Source organism: Quercus suber, unplaced genomic scaffold (genome assembly GCF_002906115.3).
Source record: "Quercus suber isolate HL8 unplaced genomic scaffold, Cork oak 2.0 scaffold_15, whole genome shotgun sequence".
In the NCBI taxonomy this organism is placed as follows: domain Eukaryota; kingdom Viridiplantae; phylum Streptophyta; class Magnoliopsida; order Fagales; family Fagaceae; genus Quercus; species Quercus suber.
Window position 1 is genome coordinate 527,696 of NW_027069480.1, and position 26,986 is coordinate 554,681.

The 26,986-nt window shown below is 32.6% G+C and overlaps 3 protein-coding genes across 4 annotated transcripts; 1 reads left to right on the top strand and 2 right to left on the bottom strand.

Annotated features, from left to right (window-relative positions):
* Positions 1-1,586: 1,586 nt before the first annotated feature.
* Positions 1,587-7,116, bottom strand: LOC111997350 (protein FAR1-RELATED SEQUENCE 5). The gene is made up of 3 exons (XM_024029430.2): positions 6,876-7,116; positions 2,533-2,954; positions 1,587-1,957 (listed from the first exon to the last, which is right to left on the bottom strand). Coding segments are annotated over exons 1-3 (627 nt in total). The 5' UTR covers positions 6,877-7,116; the 3' UTR covers positions 1,587-1,753.
* A 4,559-nt stretch (positions 7,117-11,675) lies between these two features.
* On the top strand, positions 11,676-17,036 carry LOC111997347 (protein FAR1-RELATED SEQUENCE 5). 2 transcript variants are annotated; one of them, XM_065781524.1, is made up of 4 exons: positions 11,676-11,808; positions 12,445-12,896; positions 16,341-16,656; positions 16,978-17,036. In XM_065781524.1, coding segments are annotated over exons 1-3 (654 nt in total). In that variant the 5' UTR covers positions 11,676-11,807; the 3' UTR covers positions 16,542-16,656; positions 16,978-17,036. The 2 variants fall into 2 exon arrangements, with proteins under 2 accessions (XP_065637596.1, XP_065637599.1); XM_065781527.1 differs by having other exon boundaries at positions 11,696-11,808; positions 12,406-12,896.
* A 4,872-nt stretch (positions 17,037-21,908) lies between these two features.
* On the bottom strand, positions 21,909-26,088 carry LOC111997324 (UPF0481 protein At3g47200-like; the record flags this gene model as incomplete). The annotated part of the gene is made up of 3 exons (XM_065782057.1): positions 21,909-23,473; positions 25,830-25,850; positions 26,029-26,088. Coding segments are annotated over 3 exons (1,359 nt in total), but the record flags the coding sequence as incomplete, so codon positions are not given.
* Between the last annotated feature and the right edge of the window lie 898 nt (positions 26,089-26,986).

Sequence of the window (26,986 nt, forward strand, 5' to 3'; positions counted from 1 at the left end):
TAAAAATTGGAGATTAAAGTTAAAATAAAATAAAACCTTGCTGATTCTCCAAAAAAAAAAAAAAAAAACCTTAAAATTTTAAAATGTTAGATCTTTTGTTTAGAACTTTAATATAAAAAGAATAATGTGATTAAAATAACATTGTTATTTATTTCTATTACGTTTTACTCAAATGTTAAATTCTATTTCCCTCCATTATTAGAAACTTTAGGAGAGAAATGAATTGATTTTAATAAGCAAGCCTAATTTTGGTTCAACCTTCTATTACTACCAATTCTAAGTTTGTAAGAGCATTTTCATTCATTGTTTTAAATTAGAGTATTTCGGTGGTTTTTGGATTGGGATAGTTTGGTTTACCAGGTTTGGGTTTGGATGACAAGATTGAGATGAGGTTAGGTGGGTGTCTCAAATCTGTAGTGGCTAGGTGGGTGTCCTAAATTTGAGTTGATACTTTGTTAGTGTAAAAAAAAAAATATAGAAAATTATTATTTTAGATTTCTATATTATGTTGTATTGCACAATGAAAAGTGGAATGTTAATTTTGCCTATAAAAAAAAAAGGTTGAATGTTAATGTGTATTCTTAAATTGGTTCTAAAGTAAATAAAGTGACTTTTTGAGATTAAAAATATAATTTTTTTACTAAAGCTAATGAGAAAGCTTTAAGGTTGGTATTAACTTTGTAAAACTTCAGATATTATTGAAAGCTTTTTGAACAAACATTATTTGTAAGGCCAAAGTGTATCATTTAAAGCAGAAATAATTCGTTTTATTTCACCCCCAAAGAATAAAAGGAATCGGGTTCATCTATGTCCTTGAGGCTTGTTTGGTTGTGTACGTAGCTTGTTTGGTGGTTTTTTGTTTTTAATTAAAAATATATTTCTTTTATAATTAAGTTTTTTTTGGAGAAAATATAATTTCTAGCCACATAAGTCTAAAGTCGCAACAAAAATATTTCATAACAAATTTCACAAGTGTCAAGGTGACAACTTGTTTTTTTGAGAAACAACTTGTTAATAGTAGATAATAGCGAGAGCGAGCGTATATGAAATCAAAAATAATCTACCAATTCAATAATTGTGAAATTTTTTGTGCAAAATATTGTGTCAGTAATATTAATCAATTTGTCAAAATAAACTCTACTTTAGGAAGTGCAGTCCCCATCCAATTGTGCTATCCTTGGAGGTTTGAAAAATTTTCACCTTTCAAAGAACCCAAGTAAAATAAAAACTCAGAACCATTGAAAAACAATGGTTTTATTTTTCTAAACTGAGAATCAAAGTTAGAGATAATATATATATATATATATATACACACATATATCATTTTCATATTCTATGAAAATATAATTGTTTTCAATAACAGTTTTCTGTAAATAACTTCAACATATCATATGGTATTGAGGCATGTACTATCTTCTCCTAATTTTGAATTTAAAGTAGAATCTGTTTCAAAAGCAAGAATCAATTCTGGCTCTTTAGGATCTATACTCTCTGGAAATTTTATTACTACAGTTACCCATGTAGCCAGAGAAGAACAAACAAGAACGAGAGATATCCTGAAATTATGTTGAGAGAGAGAACAATCATTGAACTTCCTAACAAAACAATTTAAAGCCGGTACAATGTTGAATACAATCTGGACTTAATAGAAACTGATTCTAGTAAGCCCTAGAGATCACCAGAAGGATTCATGAAACTCAATATGGATTATACACAACCTCAAATCTAGCAAATATATACTTAGATGCCAAGGCTATCTATGGCGGGAATGTTTTTGCACTTCCGATTCAACTTTCCTCACATTGTCAACTATAACTTGAATTTTAGAGGACAGTTCCTCTGTTTCATCTTCAACATTATTCATAAAACTGAGTAGTTTTTCTCGATAAGCAGCACACAGCTGCTCCTGACGCTCCAACTCCATTGTAAGCTCTTCAATTTTCTTATCCTTATCACCCTGACAGAATGGATAAATATTCATTTCTTAGCTGAATCAGAAATGAATCAAAAACTATACAGGAAAGAAACCAAAAAGATAAGACTGATCCACAACATAGTTTTTTTTTTTTGGATAGGTAGATGATGGGTGGGGGAAGAGGGGAAGGTGGAGTTTGAACAACAGACATGGGACATTGCTAAGGATGTCATTATTGTTGGGCTATCACTTGAATCTCTAGTATAAAAATGAATCTTAAACAAATTATATGTTTATCATCTGGAGTCCATGAACGCCCATTGAGTCTTGACACATAATCTCACTCTCCAGTTCATTATTATAGGATGAGGAAGTGCCACGAGCTACCTCAACTGGTCTACTTATAAAAACAAAAGTTGACATCAATTTATCAAGTTCAGAAACAACTCAGTAACAGTCACACAAATGAATGATATGGAATTAAGACTTTGAATTAACTCACAAAATGTGGAAAAGCTCAAGCGAGAAACTCAACAATTAAAAGAATTAAAGTAAGAAATAATGAACAGGTGTGAAGTTAATCAACCTTAACAATTACTTAAGTCAGTTAAACTTACTGATGTGCTAAATCCATTGGCAGTAACAACCAGAGGATGGTTATGCTCTTTTTCAAATCTTGAAACAACCCATTTCCCAGACTTTTCCATCTTCACCAAAATAGTAGCCTTGCATCCTTCACGTGCACTAGGTCGTGGTTTTTTCTCTGGTCCAATTGTCCCCCTATGATTAGGAGAGAAACCTTGTTTATTACATCCAAGTCGACGGGCAAGTGTTCTCCCATCAATCCCAGAACGGCGGCGTTGCATTATTCTCACAATAAATCCTACCCGTCTCGCATACTCAACATAAAATTTCCTTGCAGCATCTTCAGAATCAAATTCCATACCCACATAAGGTTCAAGAACTGCACCTTCTTCGAATGAACCTGTGTTAACTTCAAGAGAGCTGTTTATTACCTCAACTTCTTTCTCCAAATCCACTGCCACAAAAATCCATGTAGATATCGTCATTTATGTTGGTGAGATATGTCAACTGAAGATAATACAACTCATTTCATATTTTTGAGTAATGGCATTATCCAGCCAGAATTTGGAAAATAATAATGATAATAAAAGAGTAGAGCCATTTCCTTTATTGTCCAATCAAATTCTGTTTGAATCTTTTGCTTTCAAAAGTTTTAAATTAAAGCTTATCAATCAAGAGTTTTACTTTTACATTCAAACTTACTAAGAAAATTATTAGAATGGGATTGCAGTCAAACAGACATTCATGATGCAAAGCTTTCTCAACCACGTGGTATGTGTATCTCAGGTCATCTTTCAAGCTTTACCACAGTTGCAAAGAATTAGTGCACAATAATAAAGGAACTTGGGAAGTGTTTCAAGCTTGATAACATAGTTTTTAGTACATAAATATACCAACTCATCAAACCACCTTTGACCTCCTTTGAGATTGGACCTCATTTTGAAGGTACAAATCAAATATATATCTAGAAGCAAAGTAATGATCAAACCACCTGTTAAGCTAGTAATCTCTACTTAACTACACATTTAAAAATGGTAATCACCTATCTGTGAATCCAACTTGTGTAAGAGTGAACAAGGTGATCAAATGAAAGGAAAGTGAATTGTCAAACAGTGAGAGACTATCAAGTTAAGGGTATTGAGATGGTCGATTCCAGTAAAGAAGTTCAAGAAGGCCAAAGGTGACAAGCCAGAGTCATGAAGGGCCAAGGAACTTGGAAGTCTTTCCTAGAGGAAGAGAAGTTGAATTTCTACCCCTTCTGGACACAGGTGCAACTTAAAGAATCTCTAGTCTAAGGGAATCAAAGCGCTTGGGTTTGCAAATCTCAATTGATGAGATTTAGATTCAGACCATAGACTCTAAACTCTAAAGCTAAGCCATTCCAAAGTATCATTAAGGAAGTCCACTTGAGTTGCACTTTGGAGAATAAGGATGTCCACTTAACTTTGAAGATGGAAGGGAGAGTGGAGATTCAGTCACTGAGATAGACAACCATCACTTGGTAATGGGACTAAAGTCACTAAACTTCATGAGGCAGATGATGCTGTTCCAATGCTATATTTGATCACCCTAATACATTATCCAAGGAGTGTCAATCTAAGTTTTGTGGGTCTTGCAGCAACCTGGGGAATTCAAACTTGGACTTGGGGCCCTTCCGCTCATGAGGACATAAGTAAGTAGGAGAAACTTGTTAATATCACCTACCTACCTATTCCAGGCTCTAGAGTTCAAGATGGTAGAACAAAAATCACTACGTTGAAAGAAGTGATGAAGGTCATGACAAGAGAGTCACCTAATACAATGTGAAGGATGTCACAAACAAGCTTGTCCAGGGCATGTGACTTTGCCTATGGCCATTTGTCTTGCAATATTCCTTGGCTTATGTAACATTTTTATAAATAGTTCTAGGATTAAGGCTGTTTTTGAATTTATTGGATTACTGTCACCCAAGCATATTGATATATCATCTTATCAGTTAGGATTCTAGTTAGAATGCTATTTTGTGGGATGGTGACTAATTAGCACAATGTTGAACTAGCTAAGTAGTGCCAGCTAGGTTTGAAGTTCTCTTCCCACCTCATTGTATTATAACTGTTACGACAACAAAAAAGCTTGAGTCCCAAAACTTTGGGTTTAGCTGTATTATAAATTGTTCATACTATTAATACAAAAGTAGCCATATTTCTACCAAGTGTGTGTTTTGCACCAATATAGCTTTGAGTAAGTCACATGGGTGCATTGTTACCAATAAAATACCCATTAGTTTGCTTGCAACCCTTGTTGGGATAAATTGGCTGCACAGGTTGGCTAGCTGCCCACTAAACCCATGATAGTATGCATATAAGAATTTTATCTACTTATTTATAATAATAATAATAATAATAATAATAAAAAGTAAGAATGCTATCTTCTTAGTTTAAAAACTTCCATTTTATTGAATTTTCACCACTCCTCTTAAACTTCAGTCAGAACAGTGTCATTTGACTTATTTCAACTTACTGTGTGCCCCAGGAAATTTTCATTTTAAAATGTTTATGAAATTGAAGCAATAGAATAGATTCAAGTCTCCTTAGGGTACATTCACTTTCTAGACCTATGGTTGGCCTACTTAGGCAAAGGCACCCAAAGCAAAATCTACTTGACGTTAAAACAAGTGTATTGGATTATCCAATTTGGTCAGATTATGCATACTATGGCCTTTGATTAGAAAAAGGCTTTGTCTACAACCTTTACCAAGGAAAGTTACAACATATTGCCAATGAGCTATAGCTCCAGGGTGGAGGGCAAGGCTGTTGGCTCAGAGTCCACTAGGTGCATGTGTAAACTTACCAAAAAAAATTACCACCCTACTTGGACCCACCTGCATTCACAATTCAAGGACCATGAATGCCTTGGTGATAACTTAGGCATTTATAAATTCTCCACCCCCCCCCTCCCCCCCCCCATTTTAGTAATTTCATGAGTAATCCAAGTCATTGTGTATTAGAATGTAAATTTTTTTCTAAAGGAAACTCTTGTGGTATAAACACAGTTCGACTCTAGATTCAATTGACAAGACATAAACTAAAGTAATAGGCTAAGCATATAGGTACCACAGCTCAAGTTATCTACGGGTAATTGAGTCTTTCTGGTTTATCATTACAATGTATTTCTAAGATAAATTGGGGGTCATGATTAATTGTTTTTAGAGATTAGTTTAAATTCCTTTTGTTACATTGCTAAGGAGATTTTTTTTATCCTTAACTCAGGGTGGAAAGGGATTTTGTTCGTCACAAGAGTGGCATGATTTGGAGGGCAGTTCTCATTTGAATTATGCTGATGATTTGGCAGGAAAGAAATCATCGTACTTTTAATTACGTATAACTAAATGGAGACTCTCTCAAATCCATCTTCCTAAGCTCTATATTTGACAAGTTCCAAGCTTCAGGCAATGTTCCTTGTGACTCTTTATTTAGATTCTATTGCTCAACTAAAATTCTAAAGTATAATTTCTTCAAAGAATGTCCTGTCACATCTTTTATACTTAATCCCCCATTCTCCACTGAGCACCGGCTCAAACTGCACTTCTTCCTCCTACGAGAATAGGTAGAAAGTGAAGTTGTGCGTTCAAAACCTACATACCATACCTTAGGTTCTCCAATTAAATTCAACCATATGGTTGCCAATAAGTCTAGAGCCACAAAAATTTTCACAATTGTCAAGGTGGCAAGTTATTATTGGTCGGTAAAAAAGTAATGTATGCGGTGAGTTCAAACGAGAACCAATAAAAACTTGCCAACCCAACTGTTGTGTCTTTAACATTACCCGCTTGTTGCATTGGCCAACAAATCACATGGTTTAATTTATTTGTACTTTAAAAATTTAACATTACTTTTACTACCTTGGTCAATACAAACCATATGGTTGAATAGCATCTAAGCAACCGAACCTAAGTTTTTCCCTAAAAAATTACTGTACTTATTAAAAAAAATCAAAATTTTTTATTGGGTATGAAAATACTAATAATAATTCAAGGTGTAAAGAAAAATAATTAGCAAAAAAGAGTTCACTGAAGTGATCATAACAAGCTTTCCCTACCTCATCAGAATTAAAAACCCACAAAAATTAATACAAATAGAATAAGACAAAATGGGCCCATTCATATACTTTGTATTGTTTTTTCAACCAAAAAAAAAAAAAAAAAAAACATAAACAATAATCAATAGTACAGTTTTCAACATGTTGATTTTTCGGAAAGTCTCAACAAAGTTTCAACAAATTAAAAAGAAATGCATATATCAAATTCCCACACATTTCTCATCAACCAAACAGAGCAGAAAGAATTAGCTCATAATTACAGAGATATAAAAAAAGAACTAAAAAGAAAAAGACTTACTGTATGTGTGTGCGATAGTACGGAGTGGGAGAAGTGAGGTTTGGCTTTCATGGACTAAGGAGAATTGAGAATTGAGAATTGGGTTTCAAAAACTGAAGCAATAGATTATAGAAAAGAGAGTGTGTTTGGGTTTTGAGAAAAAACGTGGAAAGGAGTTTTGGGTGTCATGTGACAGAGAGAGAGAGACCCTTTGGCAAGGGAGGACCTGGGTGCTCGGCTCAAGTCATGTGGGCTTTGTAATTGGATTCTTGATTTGCTTCTTTAAAAAAAAAATAATAATAAATTTTTTTTTTTTTTTTGATCCCTCTAAATTTTAGTTTGCTGTTATTTTAATCCATTGAGTAAAAATAAATAAATAAAAATAGCCTCAAAAAATGGATTTAATACCACAAAAAAAAAAAAAAAGGAACAAACGTGTGTGTTATTTGAATATGTGAAAAACATTTCAATTCATATCAGAAAATCAGCATACTAAAATGGTGGTTCGATTAAGGTCAACTTTTTTTTTTTAAAAAGACAATAAACTCATTATTTCCATCTTGATTCATGACTCATCCTCTCTTTTTAGACTTCATTCTTACATAGTATATGCTCTGATTTTATTTATTTTTTAATTAGAACAGTCACCTGAGATCTTCAATTGTGTTTCATCGTTGACAACCTTGATTTAAATTCTTTATATATATATATATATATAAACCATATCAATCACTTATCTTCTCTTTTAAGAGATTTAGTCTTGCCTAGTAATTGAAGGAGATAGTGTATGCTTTGATTTTCTTCCTCTAAACAATCACCTAAGATCTCCTGTTGCATTTCTTCATTGGCAATCTTGACTGTAATTTTTCCATACAAAAACCTTATTCATGACTCAACTTCTCTTCTTTTTAGATATATAGTCTTACTTGGTAATTGAAGGAGATAGTACATGCTCTAATTTTCTTTCATAAAACTGTCACCTATTAGCTCTCGTTGCATTTAGTAGTTGGCAACTTTGACAATAATTTTTCATACAAAATCCTTACCATGGCTAATCTTCTCTCTTTAGACCTTCAATTTGGTTAGTGATTGAAGGATATATGTTTGTTTGGAACAGTTTATTTAGCTGAAACTGAAAATTTTTTACTGAAAATATTGTAAATAAAACTAAAAAATAGCTGAAATAATACAGTGAGACCTATAAATATTACCAAAAAGTGCAATGAGACCTATGAATAGTACTAAAATAAGCTGAATAATAAAAAAGTTGGCTTTTTAAGCCAATGTCAAACGCACACATAGTGATTACATTTAGTAGTTGGCAACCTTAACAATAATGTTTTCATAAATTATTAAAAAAAAAAAAAACCTTAATTAATAAGGCTGAATTGGTTATTACAAATTTGGGATTTAGGTTAAAAACATTTTGGTAGTTTTATTTATGGTATCAAATTATATGCTATGTGCTATCTTTCTTTAATCAGCAATTGATGAATTTGGCAAGTACTTCCTATATATTTCTTCACATAATTTCATAATTTTGTGTTTGTATTTTTTACCCTCGGTTGTTGGCTTATTGTTATTACTAGATTATTTAGTTATTGTATTTGCATGTTTGACGTTGATATACACCTGCTTGTTTGAATTTGTTTATCCCAGCTTTGATCTCACTGGAAGTTTTTTTTTTTGAGAATCATGATCTCACTGGAAGTTAATTATATGAATTTGAAAGTAATATTTAATCCATCACAGAAAAACCATAGTTATAGAATCTAAAATTTTATTTCTTTATTGTTAACCCATTTTCATTGTATACTAAACTTTATATAAAATTTCTATACTATTTATTAAAATACTAACACAATTGCTCACAACTTGAGATGCAATCCCTAAATATTAATATTTAGATCTCTGGATCTAATATTAACGTTAGTGGATTAAGTAGTTTTCATAAGTTTATTTATAGATTTCCATATTAATTAATTATTTTTTGTTGCCTATCATGATATGCTTTATTCTTAGTGCTTTATATATTTAAATATTTTTTGTAGATTATATAAATTTATTTCATGCTTTACATATGACAATTGCACTTGAGGTTAATATTTGGTTTATGACATCCCTCTTTCTTTCTTTTTTTTTTTTTCTTTTTTTTTTCTTTTGTGAAATTATTAAACTAGTAAATCTTAAACCCTAAAACATAAGAATTTAGGTACTATTTAACTTTTATTTTTAAGTGTTTTCATTTTTTATTCTCGTATTTATATTGAAAGGAAGACAAAAATAATATACTTAAGTTCCTTTTGAAAAAAAAAAATCCTCATTTGAAGAAAATGTTGGTCATACCAAAGTGACCTAACCCAACAAAGAGTGAGTAAGAGTCACTGATTTTGCAACCCAGTTTTGTTTGATATGATTCAAAATTATACTCAATTAGATCAAACTCGAACTTTTCCGACCTGACCTGCTTACCTAGTCTATTTAAAATCATTGACAATGTGATCCTTTTACCAATATTCGTCAACTATAAAATGTTGAATACCTTAAAATAATAGGATTTTACTTTCTTTTTTTTTTTTTTAATTTTTACTTTTACTAAAAATCATAGTTTTGGGGTACTTTAATAGCTCAAACTTAATGGATCTTGACAAAAAGAAACCACACAATTACTAATCAAAATGCACAAATTCCTTATGTGGAATCCCTCTAAAGTTCGGAGCCTAACACTTAACCCCTAGTGGTATTTCATGGGTAAAATATTAAACATTTGTGAAAACAAATAGTGAGTTGCTTATATACCAACATATTTACATATTGTTTTAACATAAAACAAATATTATAAGTGATTTTATTTTATATGCAAAACCCTAGATTAAGTGTTACCCTCAAAACTTACATAGTTATGTGGACTATAATATATTATAACTTTTTTTCTTTTTCTTTTTTTGGTGGCCTAGGGGAGAGAGAGAGAGAGAGAGAGAGATTTGTATGAACTAAACTTGTTTTGATTTTGAGTTTTATGTACAATTGTATGAACCAGATAATCATAATAGGTTTTGTTCAATATTAAAAAAAATAAGAATTTGATCTAGTATCATTTTCAGTTTTAGCACAAACACACTTCTAGTATTCTTACTAGAAGAATGAATTTGATCTCAAAGTCCGTTGTTTAAAAACAAGATTATTTTATTTTATTAATTAAAATGAGGGACACCTATAATTAAAACATTATATTAAATTTTTTTGAATTTTATATAATTAAAATAAAGGAAAAGTTAATAAATGTCTAAAGGATATTAATTTAAGAAATATTTTTAGAAACTTTTGCTTAGAATTAAAAAAAAAAAAACGCAATTCTTTTGATGATTTTTTATATTTCCAATGAAAATGGTGTTAAATTATTTTAAAAATAATTTATTAACAATTGTCTCATTGAAACAGTGATCTTTAGTTAAAAAAAAAAAAAAAAATGTAAACACTGCTTTTTAAGTGAGAGTGCTCAGTTGCTATTTAAGTGAATTTTTTACAAAGGCCCGAAGTGTACTGCCCCCATGGTCCATGCCAATAGCTAGGCCATATAGGGACCATGATCTGCATTCCTTCAAGTGAGTTGTTTGATCTGTAGGAACTGCGTTTGGCAATATGTCTTTCATCTAATCAAACTGGACCCACTTGTGCTGGGCCTTTTGATTTTGTTAGCATTGGACTGATGGGATTTACCCAGTCCTCTAGAAGTCTAGTTTTCCTCATGAAGGTTGCAAAGACAAGAGAGACAGTGGCTAATCCATATGGCAGTAACGTAGCGACCAAGGTGAGCTCACTAGAGTTTGTTGTTGGCTTGTTGCTTAGCTACCTTAAATGGAAAAATTGAAATTGCAAAAGGGTGGTTTAGGAATCTTTGTGTTCAATGCAAAATTCTTGCTTCAAGGCTACATTCCATCCTTGGCTCGAGCTGGTGTAGAAGAATTAAGACTTTAGCCAAGGAGTGATAACATAATTTAGATTCAAGGATTGTGATTAAGTATAGAACATGAAATTAAGATATTCGAGACTAAGTTGCTATAGTTATGGCAATCGTGTCTAAGTGCATAACATAATATAAGACTATAGGAGGCTAAGTTATTCTATGGTGTGCTACTTTTAGGCTAACCAAAAATACAAAAAAGATAATTTCTATTATAAGAAAAGCTAGAGTATTTGTATTGATCCATTCATAATAAAGTGACTAAATTTTATGCTGACCGTTAACCTACCGTAACTTTTATCTTTTGCAATAACATATGATTTGATATTAACGAACACTTGGTTCAAGAAGGGAGAATCTCACTCAATTACCTTAGGAGTGGGGCAAATGTTAGTCAAATAAATTTAATCTTTACTGGAAAAGTGGATAGAAGAGCGACAAGTTCAATGATTTGAAATAACCTCAAATAGGTCGAGTGTTAGGTTGCCCACTTGAAAATCTGACCAAACTGATCCATTCGATTGACGGCGGATCTCATCCTTCACTAAGGTAATCGTGTCAAGTGCTAGGTTGAGTCCAAAGCTAACTCGGCCTCACCCAAGAACACCCCTAGTTAAGAGTTGTGAACAAACTTAAACTCCTTTAGTACAATATCAAAACAAACTTACAACCTACTAATTAAGCTTACATATCCTATTAAAGAAAGAAAAAAAAAGTTCACGATTTCCATTTTCAACTAATTTTTTGACTGAAAGAATTCAACTAATTAAGGCTATTAAACTATAACATAATAACCAAACAAACATATTTCAAGAAAATAATAAGCTCTATTAAAAAATAAAAATAAACAAGCAAGCAAACCGAAACGGATGCTGACGTGGCAGGACATAAGAGTAGTAGACCACACACACTGAAGTCTGTACTGAACTCTGCGTTCCGAAGAATCTTCCTCTCTAGCTGTTGCTTTTGGGCTTTAGATCTCTGATTCAAGTAAGAATCACTCACTCTTCTTTTTTTCTTTTTCGCATGTCACTTCAATTTGATATATATATTTTGGAGGATTTGGCGAACTTAGTTGTTTCTGTTTTCTTGCCCCGAAAATTTTGGGTAATCAAATTCTAAGTCCGGAAAATAGTTTTCAATGTCAAACCCAGTTTTAATTTGATATCATATTATGTGGGTTACTACTGGTTTTGGGGTTAGCTTCATAGATATGCTATAAAATTGTAATACCCATTATCCAAAATCTGCTTAATTGAGTTTTTGTAGATACTTTTTTGTATAACATTTGTTTTTGAATAGAAGAGCTTGTTGTTGAATTTGTTTTGTTTTGTTTTGTTTTTACTCATTAGCAATCCTATTTTTAGCTTGTTATATTATGTGGGTCAATACTGGTTTTTGGGTTAGCTTCATAGATATAATGTAAATTTGTGCACCCATCATCCAAAATCTGGTTAATTGAGTTTTTGTAGACATTTATCTTGGGTATCTGTTTGTATATCATTGATTTTTGAATAGATCAACTTGTTGTTGAGTGGGGATGGCCTTGACATGAATTTATTTTGTTTTATTTTACTTTTTTTTGAGATTGGTTGTTATGAGGGGTGCAAAATGGTTTTCTGGCAGTGGATGAACACCATTCTTCGGGTGAGGATGGGGATTTGATAGAGAGTTCTAACGGGAAGGATTTGGTTTCAACTGAAGGGAGTTCAGATATGGAGCCGTATGTGGGTATGGATTTTGAATCTGAGGAGGCTGCCAAGGTGTTCTATGATGCATACGCCACTCGCATGGGATTCATCATGCGTGTTGATGCATTTCGGAGATCAATGCGTGACGGGAAAGTTGTTTGGCGTCGACTTGTGTGTAATAAAGAGGGTTTTCGTAAGTTGAGGCCCAAAAGAAGTGAAAATAGGAAACCTCGTGCGATCACAAGGGAAGGGTGCAAGGCAATGATAGTTGTGAAGAAAGAGAAAACTGGGAAATGGGTTGTTACAAGATTTGTAAAGGAGCATAATCATCCATTGGTAGTTACACCTGCTAATGGTAGACGAAGTGTGCTTCTATCGCAAACACCCGTGAGTGCTCAATTAACTTCTATACAAATAGTTGCCAATATGTTCTTTTCTTTTATAAAAATTGCATTATCTACTAGTATAATGTGGTTTTAAACTATTATATTCTTATACTGTTACAGTCGCATCATAGAAAATTTCAAGCAGTTATAACTTGGATATCTAACAGAACATGGGGGTAGCTTTATGTTAGTTGAGTACCAAATTTTTTAGTTCTTAATAAGGTTAAATTTTATTCTAGTTTATGTTTTTAGCCAAAGCGTTGTAGCTCAACTAGTTGGCACCTCTTGGTGTATCCATGATATCCATGGTTCAAATCTCCCCTCCTCCGTTGTAAGTATTGAATTATCCAAAAAAAAATGTTGTTAAAATTTCTCCTTGCTAAAAAAAATCCTGCTAGCTTACTAATATTTCCCTATTTCCAAAAGTAAAAAAATGTTATGATCTTCCTCCTAACAGTTTTTCTTATGCTTTTGTGATATTTCCTTCATAGAATGCGAAAATAATGTATGTCTTGTAGTCATGCAATAGAACCTGACGTTAGGTTTATATGATTTGAAGTTTTTACTTGTTGGCAAATTAGTTTTAGTTATAGGATGCAATTATGTTGGTAGATAATAAGGTCAATAAGATGAATTTGTTTGATTATGTGTGCTTAGAAAGGTCATACTTTCTGTGCTTTTGATCTCTTTGAGAAGTATCGAACCCATGTCATGTATCTTTGTTATTGGACGATGCTACTTGTGACATAGACAGATATGTTAATGGTAGTTGTTCTCTAAAATAATAAATTTTCAGTTTTTGTTAAGGTAAAAAGTTGTGGAGAGATGTTGCATTGTCAATATACTGCTTATGTTTGGAGTATAAATGAGAGAAAATTTGGTTCAAATCAACATAATGTCTAGTACCCGCACAATTCCCGTAGGTGGGAGAGACTTGGTCTTTTTGAGTATAGCTATAGGTAGTACTCTAGCGTCAATTAGCGTTGAGCAATCCTCCACCATCCAACCGCAAGGTCATTGGGTGGAGTTAAAGAGGGCGCAGACTTACCCCTAAGTAATGGGTTGGGTGTTATTTCTTTTTCTTCTTCTTCTTCTTCTTCTTCTTTTAAAAATGGGTTAGGTTAGGGTAATGGGTTGGGCATTTAATGTGTCAGGTTGATTGAGGGACTGATTTGGGCTGGGCTTGAGTGTTGTTTACCTTTCAAATGAGTTGATTTGAAGGCTTGTGGACATTGGGCCTTTGGGTATGAATCATGCTTGTCTTTTTTTTTTGGGTCACTCTTGGCTACGAGGTTGAAGTTAATGAGTGGGAAATGGAGGTTTCCAAGAGTCAACAGGGGAATGATGGGTTTGATGGCAATGGTGAGGCTCATGGCGGGGGCTTGGGCTATGGATTTTCTAGGTGGTGGCAGGATGGGTTCTTGGTGGACGTTGAGCTCTAGCGATGGGTTGGAGCAAGGTGGATTTTTGTGCAATTTGGGTCATAGTTTTAGGTGTTGGCTGACTGTGGGGTGAGATTTTGTGGTGTTTTGATCACTGTGGGTGGTTGGATTTGGGCAGATTGGGTAATTTCAGGTTTGTGGGTATGGATGCGAATTGGTTAATATTGTTGGTGTTGGTGATGCTGTCTTGGATATTGGTGTGGAAAAGCAAGATTATGAAGGATTGAGGTTTGCTCTGATACTAAATTTGATGCAGCACAGGTGGATACACAAATAGAAAATAAAGGGAAACAAGGGAAATGGGCACAAACTCGAGGCTTCAACTACCTAGGACTGCTTGGAATCACCACCAAGCTATAAAGGAAACTCAACTGAGTATTTTTTATCCATTGAATCATTCAAAATTCAACATCCCAAACATTTATTGGAACCTCTTTTAATAGGGTTTTCAAGCTTACACCAACAAGGAATGTTACAATCATGCCATGAATACAATTCCATAAAATCCTCAATCAAAATAAAATCAAAATCATTCAAATTTCAAATAAGCACAAATTTGGTTTAAATCAGCATAATATTTGGTGTCCGCACTATGAAACCTCTTGTTCATAAATCATCTTCATTTGAGGCCTTTTTTTTTCTTGTTTCTGTACATCTTGAAATCTTTAACATTGTTAAAATGAAAAATTTTCTGATTACCAAACTATTATTTTCTTTAATGAAGGCCTTTTTGAAGCAGTATTAATGCTGTTTATGTTTAGATTTCTATAAAAGATAATGATATCTTTGAATGAGTATTAATTAGTCATCTACTGAATAAGATGCTCAAAGTTCTAGATGCTTGAAGAAAAGAAGGCATATATTCCTTTAATATTGGTCAATGTTATTAAAAGTGCCTTGGTGCAAGCGTGTAGAGGGTGAAGCTCTAGGAGTGACGCACTTTTGTTACCTGAATGAAGCACGTAAGGTGCACTGGGAAAGTTCAAACTTTCAAAGTATATGAATCAATTACAATTAACCGTTGGATCATAAAATTAGTTATTGGATTATAAAAAACACTATTCTTAGGCTGTGCTAACTACAAACAAAAATATTTCTTATTATATATATCAAAACCTACAGGATAAGATTTAGAAGAAAATAAAAGGTTGTTGGTTAGCAGATAACTCTTTAAAGTGATTTACTGGCAAACCTCAAGGGATTTTTTGGTATTATTACCCAAAATATATTGCTATTTTATCTTTAAAATTAAATGTTATGAATATTTCTCTAGACTTTAGATTATATTTTTAAAAATGTGCACTTTAATTGAATCAGGCATGCACCTGCGCTTTGCATTTTCTGTCTAGGCTCTAAGAGTCATTTGCATTCAAATGCACTTGGAGCTTTTAACAACACTGAGAATGGCTGGAAGTCAATGATTTCAAATTTGTAGATTCTGAAAGCTTGGAAAAGCCATAGCTCACTCTTGAGATATTAATTTGTTTTGTGAAAATGGTTAGCGAAGTCCTGCAGACCTTGGCTTCTCTAATTCACTAGATGACACTTGAACAATGGATGATTTTTTATAGCAGTCAATCATTTAGCATTTCCACTATATGAATGGAAGAGCAGGAAAATCAGTGGCATTATCTTTTCCAAGTCCCCTTACACGTAAGAAAATGTTAGTGCTTTGAATCTTTTAATCCACTATCATTATAAAAATTGTTGTCCTTGACAATGATGTTGGATATTTTTCCTGATAATTTTTCCTAATAGATAATTGAAGAACAAAAATATTAATATTGTTTCTCTCTCTCTCTCTCTCTCTCTCTCTCTCTCTCTCTCTCTCTCCTCCAGGAAATGAATTCTGACCTTGAAATGGGTACCTTAATTGTTATGATTTCTTTGATTTGATAACTTGATTTTTCGAGCCATAAAAAATACATTATATTTTTGTTGGAGAAAAGCTTCTTTACATTTTACTATCAATATGTTTTTAGTGTTGTTGATATTTCATTCAGGATGAGAAGGATGTAAAAATTCGAGAATTGACTGCTGAGTTACAGCGAGAGCGAAAGCGATCTGCAGCTTTTCAAGAACAACTTGATATGGTTCTAAGAGATATGGAGGACCATTCGCATCACCTATCTAGAAACATTGATGACATAGTTCAAAGTGTGAGGGAAATTGAATCAAAGAGGTTAGCCCTTTCGCATAGCTAGTGGCTGCAGTAGATGTTCAATTTGATTTGTCTCTGTACAATTTCCTTGATTATGTATCATTTATTTTAAAGATATAAATTTTAGTTGTAGGTTTTTCTTTAGTCTGGCATTGTAGGTTGAACTCCTCTTATTAAAAATTCGAGAATTGACTGCTGAGTTACAGCGAGAGCGAAAGCGATCTGCAGCTTTTCAAGAACAACTTGATATGGTTCTAAGAGATATGGAGGACCATTCGCATCACCTATCTAGAAACATTGATGACATAGTTCAAAGTGTGAGGGAAATTGAATCAAAGAGGTTAGCCCTTTCGCATAGCTAGTGGCTGCAGTAGATGTTCAATTTGATTTGTCTCTGTACAATTTCTTTGATTATGTATCATTTATTTTCAAGATATAAATTTTAGTTGTAGGTTTTTCTTTTTAGTCTGGCATTGTAGGTTGAACTCCTCTTATTGTACAATAAATAAGGCAAATAAAATTTGGTGAGGTGTTTAGCAAGTTGGTGCTGGTTAATTTTTGTTTTTAGTAAACTCTAGTCGTAACATTTCCACAACTGTTGAGATGATAAGTTAATAATGGTAGACGCTAAAATGGTGTTGGTGGTGGGCTAGGAAGCACCAACGCGGCTGGGAGGGTGTCGCACCGGAGTCTGACGCGGCCCGACGCGAGGTGCGGCCACCGACACTGCTACCTGCGCGTTGGTGCTGCGTCTGAGGTTTTTTTTTTTTTTTCCTCGGATTTGCGCCGACTCAGCTCCGATTCGCGCCGACTTGGCTTCGATTCACGCTGAACTGGGCCGATTTGGCCAGAATCGGGTTATATCGGCTAGCGGCCGAAACTGACCGAAATGGCCGATACTGACCGTAACAATCGAAAAAGGCCGAAATCGGCCTTGAATCATGCTGGAACAGCCGAAATTGGCTTTGAATGAGGCCCAAACAACCTAAATCTGTCATTCCTCAATTTTATTCTGAATATTTGTTGGTTCTTTTGTGTTTTCTTTTTTGTTTTGTGTTTCTTGCCTTCTTCTTTGATTGTACAGACTATTACTTGCCTGTCATTGTATTTTCTGAAGAAGCAACAAATATGTTAGGTATTGTGGGAGACTAATAATATTTTAATAGTAAAAATATATAGAAAATATAAATAAAAATATTTTTAATAATTTTTTAATCGCCCCACCCCGCCGCACTCGCACCCTACTTTTTCAAAAATTGCTGAGTCCCGCACCTGCACCCAAATTTGGAAACGCATCTGTGCTTCATAGGTGGTGGGTCGGTATGAGAATCAATAACAACTTACTAACTCAGCAGTTGTAAAAGATATTGTGTTTGTAACATTACTCTTTTGTTTTTGGTTTAGGTTTAATAGGAAGGATTTGAACCTAAGCAATCTACTAGGCATGCAAACTAGTTAGGTATAGGAGTGTGAGCATCTATCGAATTTCTTGTTCCACTTCGTGATCCCTGCAAACAAAGAGTGAAAAAATTTACAGGACATCAAACATCAAGATGAAGTTAGAGCCAGAACTTCAATGTGAAAATTTCCATTTTAAGCTGTATTTTCACTCTCTTGGATGAATTCTATTGTGTTCATATTGTTGGGGATTGGAAGTCTATGACTCATAAACGAGTTTTTCCTAATAGGTAATACTTGTTGATCCAAACCTTAGGTACTAAATCTTGTTAATCTTCCAATTATATAGTACTGTTATTTATCTTTCTGATATGCTAGTAAGGTTAGGCACCAATATTTACAATTCGATTTTGAATCCACAAATGTATTCTTGGTGCTTTGACTGAAATTGTCTTTAGCTTGATTTGTGGCATGGCTACTGAAAATGAAACCTTCATCTTTTTTTTTTGGTGGTTGGGGGGGTGTGGGGGGGGGGGGGGGGTGTTTCTTAGTCATTTTGATTCAAATCTATGAATTTGTACCTGGTTTATTGTATTTACATTGAGTAAAAACTGAAATGGCACATTATGACTCTAAATGGTAAAACCAGCCAAATATAAATAACCAATACAATTTCAGGCCTTAGCAGAGCATTTTTACAAAATAAACATATTCCAGTTTCAACCAACCATCCTTGCTGAATGTGGGGCCTTCAATAAACTTTGCACTTAGCAGTTGGGCGCTTTCTCTTCCAATTCATGGCATGCAGAAAAACTTTGATTAGCAAATTGGCCATTAGTAGATGCTTTATAATCATATTTAGAATCTAAATGGCTGGCTGGTACTTTACATAAAAAAGAAAAAAAAAAAAGAGAGGATGATGTGAACTATTGATTCAACGATGCAATGTGAATTCTACTTGTGGGGTATTAAGCAGCAAATAAACTCTCTTTGGCTCACACACTTTTTGTTTTGTTTTTTTTTTTTTTTTGAATTTGAAAGTAACTTTTCAGTTTTTTTGTTCATGTATAACTTTTTAATGCCTCACTTTTTCTGAGTATAATTATTTTTTAATCAACTTTCAGCAAATAAACTTTCAGTAAAAATCTGCATTTGAAGGCACTCTAATCACCACCAAAAGCACATTAAAGAAACAATAGAGGAATCCAGTTTCTACAGGGAAAATTTGAGATTGTTTGACACAAAATGCGTAACTTTTGTTTTGATGCTTACTAGGGTTTATACCTACAAATCTGCGCTTAATATTTTAAGGGTAATTCTAGATTAGTATATTCTGGCTATTCTTCGCTGCTCTCCTCTTGTCTCCTTTATTTTCTTTCGTTCCAAACATACTAGCTATGATATTTTTAAAGGAAATGAATAATGCTTTACCCTTCAATTGAAACAACATTCTGACTAACTGATTGCATTTGCATTATCCTAGTAGAAGATTTATAAATACCAACTTTTAGCCAAGACCACCATTATCAAAACAATGTAAATAGTTGAGTTGGACCCTAATCAAGCTGTGAATCGCAATGTCCCTGTCCAAGCAGAAGTAGAGGCGATTTGAAAATGCAGTTTACATGACTATGCATTGCAACCTGGCCACGGTATGCATAGAGGGTGATTGCAAAACCTGTATTCAAGCCTTCTAGGGCTATCTCCATGTGTCATTGTTCCTTGGAGAATTGTAAGCATTATAGCTGAGATCAAAAGTTTAGTAAACTGTAATTATAAATTGACCTATCTCTTTTGATTGGGTCCCTAGAGTTGCTAACAGGGCTGCCCATTTATTGGCCCACTGGTCTTTTGCTGAATAGCATTTTTGGTTTCTTTGGCCCATGCTCAGTTCCTCTGAATCTTTTGGATGTAATTTTGGAAGATGTTGGTGTTGTTTCTCAACTCTCTCCTTAATAAAAATTTTCCATTCAGCAAAAAAAGAAAAAGAAAAAAAAGATGCAAACTCAAAAAAGCCACCACCTGGATAACTCCAAATTAGTTTGATGATTGTGGCAACTGGTTGGAGCTTACCCAAGGCCAACTCCAACATTTTTACACTACTACAATACAAGTTGGCAATCAGCATCATGCAAGAATCTTCTTTGAATCAAGACACAAAATTTGATAGGGTGTCAAATATCATACCACAAAGAAGTGCTTTTCCCATCTCCAATTTTTAGATCTTTTAAGTGTAGTATTAAGATCTTCTTCAAGACTAAGAACAATACTTCTTCTTCTTGTCAGTAGCAGACCATAAAACTCTCCCAATTTTCTTCCAATATATTGCTGAACTTGCCTAGGATGCATGGAATCGTTGCGGCGGAACACTTGTTACTAGCTGAATGAAACAATCTTGTTAAAGAAAAATTCTTCTTGTTGCTCCAAGAGAGTGAAGAAGTAGAGTGGGTAGAGAGAAATTGAATGATGTATCAATGAGTTATAATTAATCCCATTTTTTTAGAAAACATTCCAAGGGAATTGCAATTATAGTATTACTAACAATTAAGACTTGGCCAGGACCTAGCTAAAGGAATCACATTCTAAAAAGAAGTGCCTTTAAGCATTGGGGGCCTTGATAGAAACATGGTGAGCATGTTACACCTTTTATTTGGTAGTCACTTTTTATCTCGCAAAAAAAGAAAAAAAAAGAGAGAGAGAGGTAAATACGCTCACAATACATTAGTTGGTGGTAACACTAGTTTGTCTTAGGTCTTTTTAAAAAATAAAAAAGATAATAGGTCTTTTAAAAAAATTGTCTTATGGTTTTTGTTAATAGGTCTTTTTAAACAAGAAAAATAAAATTAATGAACAAAAAAGATAGGAGGAGTACCCATTAAGACTGAATTTTATAATACAATTGATTCTTTGTTTTTATTAGTTTTTCCTATTTTCTCAATGCAAGTGAGAACTTTTTGAAGCCTCTTGAATGAGTGTACAAGAATACCTGTTAACATAAATCTATCTCAATTTAAGGTTACACCATTTTTTGACCCTCCAAATAACAACATAATACGTAGGAATCAATAAATTAGGGACAAGGATTTTCATTTCTATTTGGATTTTTTTTTTCAAAAATTTTTATATTATAAAAGTCATATTTTGGTGACTATTTTTATAATTACAACTATCATCTTAACAAGTAAAAAAAAAAATTGTATTTCTAGTGTTTCTTTACTAGCATAGGAATAAGGATAATAGCTAAAGGAAAAGGTTTCATTTTAAAATGCTTCTCCTCTCCATTAATGCAATTAATAAGGCTAAATAGCTTGTCGATTGGCTATTATGTCGAACTTGGACGTTCTAAAGTTATTTTGTGTATTGAGATTAATCTATGCTAAGAAAGCAGCTGAGTTCTGAATATCATTTCTTAATTTAGGTGAGCCTCATGGGAGTATTTCAATTGCAGCGGCAAACCAAATACTTGAACTTCCAAAATTAGTGGTGACCATAAAGTGCTATTGCCTACTCAATAACTTGTAATCAAAAATAAAAATTTGGAAATGTACAGATTAGCCACGGTATTCTAGGCATACATGGTGCATGATGTACAAATCAAAATTTCCCTGAATCTGTACAAAATATAACATGCTTATTTATTTGTCTTGCCTAATGCATAATAAATATTTTAATATTTTTTTATTTATTGATAGGACCTAATGCATAATATTTGTTTTTGACTTGCTAATGCAAATGTAGACCTCAGAATAAAAATTCTCATAAAATTCCTTACTTTCCACTTCAGATATTTTCATCAGTGATATATCCCTTTGCAATGGACAATACTCTCTTCCTATGTACTTTCAGTAGGAAATATAAAACAAAAATTCTAGTACCACAAAAAAATACACAACTTTTGCCGTAATTCTCTATGAGGTTGATTGTGATTAGTGAAAAAAAAAAATGGGTCCACATGAAAGTGACAAGAAGCTAGTTACAATTTTGTCCTTTCTCCCTGCAACCAATTTGAATATGATAAAAACCAGAACTCCCAAATAAGGATTAAAGTTTCTGGTAAATTTTCAGATAAAATTATTATTGAAAAACATGCTGTCTTGAATAGAATTACAGAACTCAAAGGATAATTAAATGGATATAGACAAGCACTATGCTTATCTGATCCAATTCCGACACTAACACACTCAAAAAGACTTCCTAATGATAAGGATAAACCCTTATTCAAAATAGTAACAACTGAAAACAAAAGATAATTAATAGATAACAAAGGCTAAAGTGATCAGAAGAATTGCTGCATATCTGTCACCACTTAGTGGACTTCAGAGAGCATACAGTTTGTATGGCTGTGAGCACAAGAAAGATAATAGCCGCACTGGTAGAAGCAGCTCTCCAAGGAGTGCTAAAATATTGACGCCATAACGTTGCCTTCCATTTATGCCAACGTTTCTTATAGAATGCATTCAAATCTTCACATATTTTTGAGTATTCAAGGTTCATATAACCCCATAAGATATTGGTGTTAAGATTGTTGAAAGCTAATGCCGCTGCGTTGCTGTCGCCTAGGTAATTAACGAGAATTCCCTTATCACAAAGTAAATCTACATCTTTGGAAGTATTGATAAGGAAATCCAAGATGACAAAGAAATCTGTAACATATGCGTGCCCTACATAAAGGGATTGCTCTAATGCAATAATGTTTCGAATAACACGTATTTTCTTATCATTTAACTTCATGCATGGGATTGCCAACACTCCATTTTTAAAATCGAACCTTATGTCAAGGAAGCCTCTATGCCCTCTATAACGTCCCATCTCCTCATCAAACTTGACTCCCTTCAACTTGACTCCTGCCTCATGCAGCTGGGTTGCAGAGTATGACAGTTTAGCCCCTCCAGATCTTCTATCAGGTAATTGTTCACTTAGATAAAACAATCTAACCAGATCTGTGAAATGTTCAATTTCCGCATTGAAATCCTCAAGCTCCTTCATTTGAAAGTTGTAACATCGAAAGAATACAAAAGCAAGTTCCCTTAAAGAAAGGGGTTTTAACTCTAATTCAGCCGGGAAGTTTGCTAGCTCGAACAGCATCTCTAAAACAAAAAAGGGAAGCTGATTTTCAAGTAATACCAAGTCAAATTTCAAAATTGGAGGCATCCATTCCGCTATCATAGGATCGTTCTCTACCAAATGTGGGTTAGATTCTCTCAAGAAGTACTCAAGAATGAACATCCCATCCACCAGGATCATTGTCACAAAATCATCACTGCTTATGCTGGACACAATAGTCTCGGCATAGTAAGAGCGAATTTCTTCTTCCTTCACTCTTATTGTGGTTTTCAAAAGCTCGAAGTTTGTGTTAGCCCGTTGAATGAAACAGTCAAAAAACTTTGCTTTACACCTTTTCATGGTTTGTAATTTTGGATTGGAGCGGTGAATAGGGCCAATTGAAATAAGCAAAGGAGTGAAGGCTTGCTCATCCAGTTTGCGAAGGTGATCTGGAACATTGATCAAACCCCCAATTGAGAATTGCTGCTTCGGCTTTGAATTTCCAATTCCAGTTGCAGTTGAAGAATCTCCTGGCTATCAAGATAAGAGCCACTAGGATTAAAAACGCTAGGGGAGGAACCGTGTGAAGTACAATACGCTATAATTTGACTTCAAAGTTCATTCTATGGCACAATCTTTTAATATGTTAAAATGGACTGCTGTTACAAGAATAATGATCATTTTATATTTAATGTTTATAAAATTTTTATAATAAATAAATAAGTTTAATCGTCCTCCTTCATTGTACTGTAAAGCTGATCACATAAAAGATTTGCAAATATTATAACTGGATGACAATAGTAATTTTGAATGAAGAATTTGAAAACGGTTTCTTTTGAAACAATAATTATTAGAACAAATAATTTTGGTACTTAAATAATTTAATTTCATTTATTTTAATCGATAATTTCATTGTTAGTTTGATAGAGACGTAGAGTAATTAAATAGCCAGATTGAATTTTTTTTTTTTCATTTTAGTACGTAAAAGAAGGTACTTTTTGATATATTTATGTACATACTTTCTACTTCCTGTTACAATATTTGTTATTGTGATACTATGAAATTTTCTAATGTTTTATCAAAATTTATTCATTATGGAAATATATTGAAAGGCACAATTTTTTTTTTCTTTTAATGAGAATATGGTGTTGTTCAATAAATTTATCATAGAAATTTGACTTTGTACTTGAGTTGAATTCTAGAATTCTCAGAGAATTTTGAAGTCGGAAGTAACTTTAATTAGGTTGAAAGTAGTTTAACATATGGAAAAAGTTATTGGATGTCTAAGGGAAAAGAAAAAAATAACTAATATTTTTAACAACTTTTTATACGGGTGTTAACTAGACTCTTGACATATAAGCAAATTGAAAGTACTAAAATTTGTACGGATACTCTTTTTCTTTTTTTTTCTTTTTTTGAGAAGGTGGTACGGATACTTGATATAAGATTTGAGTAGATTGACCATATAATTTAAGAAAAGCATAAAATTAAGGTGGATTAGCTTAATTGTTGAACTTTCACTTTAATTATGTATAGATTAATAATATTCCATGCAAAATTTTTTTTTAATTGAAAATAAATTCATTAAAAAAATCATACAATATAACAGTAAGGAAGTCGATTTCGTATCGGAACCGTTTCGGATTTACCACTCTATATATTTATATATATAGTTTAAATAAAAGAATTTTAATAATTAAAAATTTATTAAACTAAATGTAAATAGTTTTTGATATATATATATATATATACACATACTTGCTATCTCTTTTAATCTTGTACAATCATTGTCTTTACTTTTTACATTTTATCATTTTTTTTTTCATCTTTCTTTTTATCCCCCTCCCCATGTATGCTTTGAAATCTCAATTTACTTTTGTCCAATGTTATGAATATTGTTCCGTTTTGGCCAAAACGATAGAAAAAATCTCATACTGGTATAAAAACTAGAAAGGTAAGCCCCCTATTCCGCCTTCAATGAAATTTCAGCCCATTTCGAACCGTTTCAGTTAGTACTGACTGAAATTAAAGGTTTGGCTGGAATGAGATTTAGAGCTAGAAAATTTTTTCCTCAAACCTGAAAGAATTTTTCTGCCCCTAAAATACCCACCGTGGATCACTGTAGAAAATACCAGTACTATAGAGAAGGAAAAAAATGGATCTAATGTTGGGGCAAAAAAAATAAAAAGAAAGAGACAAGAAGAGGGAGGGAGTTATAGAGGGAACGGTGAAAGAGAAAAGAAGTAGTGAAGTAGATGAGAGGAGAGAGAGGAAAGATTGGGAGATAGTCACGTGGGGGATGGGGGCAGACTTTTGCCATTTTGAAAAGGAAAGCTTCTTGGAAGGTGCTATTTACAAACATCAATCCATACTTATTTACAAAAAAAAATTATATCAATGAATACCCTAAGCCAATTGTTAATAAATTATAATAAAAAAGTTTTGACATCACTTTCATAAAAAATATAAAACGTTGTCAACAACATTTATTATTTTATTATTCTTTCAATAAAATGTTTCTAAAAATAATTCTTAAACCAATGGCTTAAGGGCATTGTTTAACATTTCCCTTACAAAAATACCAATTTGGCTTTCCCTTTTTTTTGTTAACCAATTTGTATTTACCCTTTTAAAACCAATTATATTAGATTCATACGGTATTTTAAAAATTATTATTATTATTATCATTATTATTATTCAAAGATAGATGTGCTGCTGTCTGTTAATAAAAAAAATGATAGAAAATTTAGCAAATAATTGTTGTATGGAAAGATTTAATTAGTATAAAAAAGAGATGATTTTCGGCAAGATAAATAACAAGAAATTAAATAAATAGATAGATAGACAATTGGAACTTAACAGCTAGGAGTATTATATTATGAAAGCATACCTCATTTATAGGTCCTCGCACCTGTATCAAAAAAAAAAAAAGTCTTGTCATCATGTTTGTGTAGCACTAGCAGTAGCAGCCAAAGGCGTAGTATAAAAAAGAGATGATTTTCGGCAAGATAAATAACAAGAAATTAAATAGATAGATAGATAGACAATTGGAACTTAACAGCTGGGAGTATTATATTATGAAAGCATACCTTATTTATAAGTCTTGGCACCTGTATCAAAAAAAAAAAAAAAAAAGTCTTGTCATCATGTTNATTTTCATATTTATTGAGGTGTCAATTTCTTATAAGTCGAAATAAAATAATAAAATATGAGAATGTGATCTACCACAATTGAAAATAAATATTTTTGTGAAAATGTTGTAACACTTGTTGTGTGAATGTGGAAAGCTATTGTAGTAGCTACAATAATTTTTTATTTATTCAATATGTTTTGTTCATCACTTCATTAGCCCTTTTTTTTTCTTTTTTTTTTCCCAGTCATCGGTTTGTGCTTTTTTTTATTATAAATATTTGTATGAGCTAGCATATATATTGTTATATTAACACAACAAATTTCACAATACACAATTATTAAGGTGTCAATTTTTTATAAGTCGAAATAAAATAATAAAATATGAGACTGTGATCAACGACAATTGAAAATAAATGTTTTGTAAAAATGTTGTAACACTTGTTATCACAATAAATTCACAATTGTTGAGATCTCAGTTTCTTATAGATCAAATAAAAAATTGCTAAGTTCACAACATTTTTACATTGATTTCACAACAAATTATAGGTTCTAGTAAGCTACTATTGATAGGTAAAAAAGTGATATTAGTTGCGGATTCATTTTAAATCAGTAACAACTTGTCATTTAGAGTTTGTTATAAAAATATTATGAAGATAGAATTTCTATAAAATAAATAATAATATATCAAACAGAAACTTAGCACAGTTGAAAATAAAGGTATTGTGAAAGCATTGTGACATTTTGTTGTGGTCTTAGACCTCTTTTTTTTTTTTTTTTTTTTAGTAAAATTTGTGAGCAAAATTCACTGTTTCATGCGCAATTTTCTTCTGTTGGTTTTTTTTTTTTTTTTTTAATGCATAGTTTAAAGTGGTTGTCCCAATTAAAATTCAATAACAATTTACCATCTAGGATTTG

Bases quoted from the DNA above. Each gene is read 5' to 3' on its own strand.
- LOC111997350 (XM_024029430.2), bottom strand. The intron at 1,958-2,532 runs GTAAGTTTAACT...CCATTCTGTCAG, and splicing joins CCAATGGATTTAGCACATCA to GGTGATAAGGATAAGAAAAT.
- LOC111997347 (XM_065781524.1), top strand. The intron at 12,897-16,340 runs GTGAGTGCTCAA...TATTTCATTCAG, and splicing joins TGCTTCTATCGCAAACACCC to GATGAGAAGGATGTAAAAAT.